Consider the following 5,464-nt stretch of genomic DNA (forward strand, 5'->3'; position numbering starts at 1 on the left):
GCCAGCCTGGTCTACAAAGTGAGTTCCAGGACAGCCAGGGCTATACAGGGAAATTCTGTCTCGAAAAACCAAAAAGAAAAAAAAAAGAAGAAAAGAAAAGAAAAGAAAAGAAAAGGAAAGGAAAGGAAAGGAAAGGAAAGGAAAGGAAAGGAAAGGAAAGGAAAGGAAAGGAAAGAAAAGAAAAGGAAAGGAAAGATGCCGCCCAGCCAGGGAACAGACTATCATAAAGAGCTTGCCTTGCAGGTTCGAGGACTTGACTTTGGCTCCGGAACACACATAAAATTACTCTGGCTTGGTGATGCACCTCTTGTAGTCTTGGAGCCAGGGAGGCAGAAACAATATTTTGGGGATTAGCTAACCTAATCCTGGCCAGAGGAGCCTAACCCGTGAGCTCCAGGACAATGAGAGACCCTGTCTCAGAGGAGGGGGATAGCATTCCTGAGGAATGACACCTGAGGTTGCCCTCTGGCCTCCAAACACTTTCGAACATATGTGCACATGCGCATACATGCATGGTGTGTGTATGTGTGTATGTGTGTGTGTATAAAGTGAAAAGTCCTCTCAGTGTAGGTCCTGCTTCCTCTCCTTTCTCTCTCTCCTTTCCTTCTTTTTCTGCTCTTTTGTTGTGTTGTGTCGTGTTTTGTTTTGTTCTTCGAGACAGGGTTTCTCTGTGTAGCCCTGGCTGTCCTGGACTGGATCTGTAGACCAGGCTGGCCTTGAACTCACAAAGGTCGACCTGCCTCTGCTTCCTGAGTACTGGGATAAAAGGCATGCATCACCATACCCAGCCTGCCTCTTTTCTATGGCTCTATTTAGACTTTCATCGTTTGTCTCTTTCTACAAACTCTTACCCTGAAAGAACTATCTTATAGGTTTGTTTTTACTAACATGCAAATGATTGTTAGGGTGCTTTCAGTTATAGTTCCACTTTATAAGGAGACCATCTGTCGAAGAAATAGATACTTCCAAGTGACTGTGGGTCCAATAAAAGCAAAAGGCCTTCCCAGTGACTTACAAGCACACTGCCATGCTCTGTGCCCTGGCTATGGATGGGGGCCAAGACAGTTGGGTTTAGCAGATCAGACTGAACAACTTTGTTTTTGAGGCAGGGTCTCTCCATGTAACCCTGGCTGTCCTGGAACTCACTCTAAGTCTGAAGGACTTCTAAACTCTCCCTCTTCTTCCTGGAAGCAGAAAAGTAATCAGGAGTACAGTATATCACAGGGATGGGGCAGAGGACCTAGTCAGAACCAAGCTCACAAAGTAGGAAAGGGCTACATCCTCCAAAGGCCTTCTCAGTGAACGTAGATTTGCTAGGAAGGAGTAGGGAACTGAATCTTCAAGTATGATTTTCATGTTGTACAAAAGCCTCTTAGTTTTACTTGTTTGTTTTGTTTTTGCCCCCCCCCCATGCCTTCTCTAATCATGGTACATGCCAAGCTATTGCCAATCTAAAAGCCATTCATCTCAGGACTGGTATAGGCAGCCCGAATTCTGCTGGGACCCCATGTCTACTTCTGGCCTGGGACTGCAGGAGTTAGGGAGCATTGGAGTGGACACAGGTGACTAGAGAGAGTGAGGGCTGGTGGCAGCGCCACACCACCTCACCACCAGCCATCCTGGTTCAGGAAGGTGTGACATAGATATGAAGAGCCCAACATCCAGTACGCCCTGGGAAAGGGGCCCCACAGTGGAACAGATGGGTCACAGCCAGTCCAGGAACACAAACACCAGTATATTTTATGTGCACAGTTATGAAAAGGGAGAGACAGACTAACGGAGACATAGCAGGCAACGGGCTTACAAACTGATCATGTACCTTTCTCAAGAGCTGTCCAGTTGGAAGACAGTCCTAACCACTTCATAGGCCCTGTTACAAAGCTGGGGCCTACAGCTCCTCCAGGTAAGGGTGGCTTCAGGGTGGAAGGCACTCCCATGGCCTTCCTCATAGTTCAGGGCTGGGCTGCTCACCTGCCTCCTACGGCAAGACTTTGCACAGCCCAGAGCTTCATAGATAGATTTCCACATAACTGACCCACTCAGCAGTCTCCTGGGAGATCCATGAAGAGTGATGGATCAGGACAAAGGGGACTCACAGACGCTCCCTATATATTATTGCTGTGAATAAGCACAGGCCATTGTGACTCTCCAGCATGAGGAGGGGACAGGGTACTGGAAGCCTAGCAGACATCCAAAGCAACTCAACCATGCAGGACAGCATACTTACTATCCGAAACGCCTACCTTGGGCTCAGAACAGCAGAGGGCAGCTCCATAAACAACCAGCAGACTTCCCACTGCTCAGAAGGGCTTAATTACCCCCAACCTTTGAGCCCCTAAGCACTAAGGGGTTGGAGCCCTGAAGAGAGCCAATAAGCAAGAGCTGAAATCTACACTCCGTGAGATCTGACCCTGCAGGTCTGTGGTCAGGCCTTAAGGTGTAGCTTCCCTTGGCTGGGGGTTCTGTGCCTAGGAGGGGCCCTAGGAGCAACAGGGGACCTAGGAAAGCAGACCACAATGCTGAGTATGGCCAGGCATGCAGATCTGCTCTGGGAACCCCTCCTGACATGGGATTAATAGAGCTTTGAGAAAAAATGGTACTAGGGAATGCCTACAAGACAACATCTGGAGCGCTGAGACCTAGGGGCCACCCAATGGCCTTTTCTGGTTGAGAATTGGGAGCCTTAATGCTGGGATACCTCAGTTGTGAAGACAGGTGTGAGGTGGCCTGGAGAGGCGTTAGGATTCAGGTAATTAAGATAATATGGAAATGGAGAAAATAAGGAATCTTCTCCACCTGTAGATGGAAAGCAACCACTCCCATTGGAAACCTGAATCCCTGTAACGCCCAAAGCCCTGGAATTAGGGCTATAACAAGTACCCCCGCAACAGAATGGTGTTTGGTGATTTGAGAAGCCTACCCAGGGAAACACTTTGCATTCTACCCTAGGCAGAGAACACTCTGGGAAAAGATGCCACAGAAGGTTATGTCTCCAAGTCTTTCCCCCAGCCAAGGACAGCCCTGCTGCTGGCCCTGGCTTGGTGCTGCCTGCATGATCCAGAGACTATACACAGGTGGTGTGGTCATTTAAGAAAATGGTCTATAAGAAATAAGGGCTGATTTCAACCTTTGAGGGTCCCAGGGTGGCCTCATGGGATGCTACCCTCTCGTTGATGGCCCCGTCTTCTCAAGGAGTGGGGGACAAAATCAGAAGGGGCCTAGATTTCACCTGTCCACTGCCAGCAATGGACCCATCATGGGATAAAGTTACAATAACCAAACTGACAAGGCCCATGAGTGTGACAGGGTTAACACTGCTTGAGAAACAAGCTTATGGGATCAGCTGGCCAGGGGGAGTTGCAGGAAGAGCAGCCCTGAGGGTTGACTGCTGAGCTGAGGCTATGGTGAGATTNGTCCTTTTTCCAGGAAAGGGCCTCTAAAGAGCCTNCCATGGTCTTCTGTATCTGCCTTGTTCTCTATGGGTCTCCTCTAGCTCACAGGAAGCCATACTGGTTAACTGGCTGAAATAATAAACCATATGGGCAAATGGGACCTAAAACTCTGCCTTTTTTCCCCACTGTGGATCCACTGTACACCTCTGGGCCTCGCTGTACATTATGGGGATGCTATGCGTTTTCAGTAGGACCTCTTCAGGCAAGGGGCACCAGACTACTATCCCTGGGCCAGGGAGACAGGGCACCCCCCAGTCATCAGACGAAGGTGGAGGGAAGGCTGCAGCAAGGCAGGTGGGGTCCACTTCAGAGCTGTGCCTCTGGCCACTGCTGTGTTCTATAGGGAGCTGGGAGCAGGGGAGGTATGGTGTCTGACACAGAGGAAAGGGCTGCCTGCTAATGGTAAATATCTTGAACATAAGAGAAAGGGGAAACGCCACCGAACACACGGGGATTGAAACCTCCAAAAGCCCAAGGTTGGTGGGAATCCAGCACCACAGGGGCCCCCAGAAGGCCAAGGGAGCAGCGTGGGGCCCTGGGAGAGGGAGAAGGAGAGGAGCCAAAGGAAGTCTTCCCAGCCTTTGCACACCACCAGTGCCACTAAGCAGCCCAGTTGGCTACTTGGTCTCTCTCAGGCTGCAGCTCAGAGGCCCCTGGGGAGGTATTGGTTGCAAGCAAGCACCTGAATATTGCCTAATGGAACCAGCCAAAGCCCAGCTGAAGCCAGGGGGCAGGTGGGGTGGTGGCCCCCAACAGCAGCCAAGGCCCTCTCAGACCTTGCCTCTCACCCGTGGCCCCAGAGTTCATGTCCCTTAGCTAGGACGGGTCTGCTGCTTCCAAAGTCATCCATCAATGTCCAATTATTCACCACCCAGCTCCCAGTCCCCAGGATGTGTTGAGAGCCACGAATGAGTCTCAAAGTCCTTCTGTTGCCCAACTCCCTAACACCATCCTACTGCCCACCATGTGTGGTTATGTTTGCCCTACTGAGCTAAGACCCAGTTGGGGGCCGGGCTTGTGCTGAACCAAGGGGTAACCACATCAGCTTGGTCTCTCTCTTTCTCTGTTCATGGGGTCCTACGAGAGACTTCAGGTCCTCATATTAATCTTCTGACTCAGTCGGTCTTGACGTGGCCATTGGCCAGGGCTGGTGGGCTGGCAGGTTCCCCAGGTTCTGCGTCCTTGTCAAAGCGCAGGCGGAGGGTGTTGCGGATAATAAACTGCTCCATGATGAGGGCCCCGCAGAACCAGGGCACAGCATACTCCAGGGTAATGAGGCCCATGAAATCAAAGTCGAACTGGGAGTAGTCCCAGGGACAGGCGTTGAACTGGCGTAGGATAAAGCCGGTGGTGAATTCCCACAGGTAGGTCCAGAGAGTGTAGATGACACAGCGCACCAGAAGAGGACAGCGGCCACGCAGACGCAGGTACATGCGCTCCACGATCAGGATGGAGGTGCCATAGATGAAGAGGGCCCACACGCTCGTGACCCCCGGAAACTTCCAGTTAAAATTCACCACAAACTCCCAGGCCGCTGTAAACATCACCTCGCAGAAGTAGCCGTGGATGGCATATAGGTACCAACGGGACAGCGCTGTCAGGGGCTCGGCAGAAGCCATGGTAACAACTGGGGCCTCCTGCTGGGGATACAGAGAGTCAGATGAGGGAGCCACCCCGTACTTTTCCCTGCCCCCGGCTCCCCATCTCTCTGTGGTGACCAGGCTGGAGGGGATTTCAAATCATTCACCCTTTCTTCATCCTCATTGGTACCAAACCATCGTCCCTATCGTCTACCCTTCTGTATCACCACTGGCTTTCTTCTGAGAAACTCTACGCAAATACTATGTGGAAATGTCTACTGAATTCTGTAATATTTATGGTTATCTGAAGTGTTAGCTGCCCTGACCCATTGGTCTTTCCCTTTCTCACCAGGACCACTGGGGACCTTATTTCTTCCCCAACTACTCCAGGTCATTCATATTTCTGAGATCTCTCTCTCTCTCTCTCTCTCT

General features: G+C 51.0%; 1 protein-coding gene across 6 annotated transcripts in view; it reads right to left on the bottom strand.

Annotated features, from left to right (window-relative positions):
* Window positions 1-1,714: 1,714 nt before the first annotated feature.
* Tmem229b (transmembrane protein 229B) overlaps window positions 1,715-5,464 on the bottom strand; it is a 44,229-nt gene continuing 40,479 nt past the window's right edge. For 4 of the 6 annotated variants that reach the window (XM_029484959.1, XM_021179149.2, XM_021179147.2 and 1 more), the window contains one exon: window positions 1,715-5,089. In XM_029484959.1, coding sequence (XP_029340819.1) covers window positions 4,568-5,071 — 504 coding nt within the window. In that variant the 5' untranslated portion in view covers window positions 5,072-5,089 and the 3' untranslated portion in view covers window positions 1,715-4,567. Of the gene's footprint in view, window positions 5,093-5,464 lie in introns of all 6 variants that reach the window. The other 2 variants (XM_029484958.1, XM_021179146.2) reach the window with 1 other exon arrangement.

Source organism: Mus caroli, chromosome 12 (assembly GCF_900094665.2).
Source record: "Mus caroli chromosome 12, CAROLI_EIJ_v1.1, whole genome shotgun sequence".
Classification (NCBI taxonomy): Eukaryota; Metazoa; Chordata; class Mammalia; order Rodentia; family Muridae; genus Mus; species Mus caroli.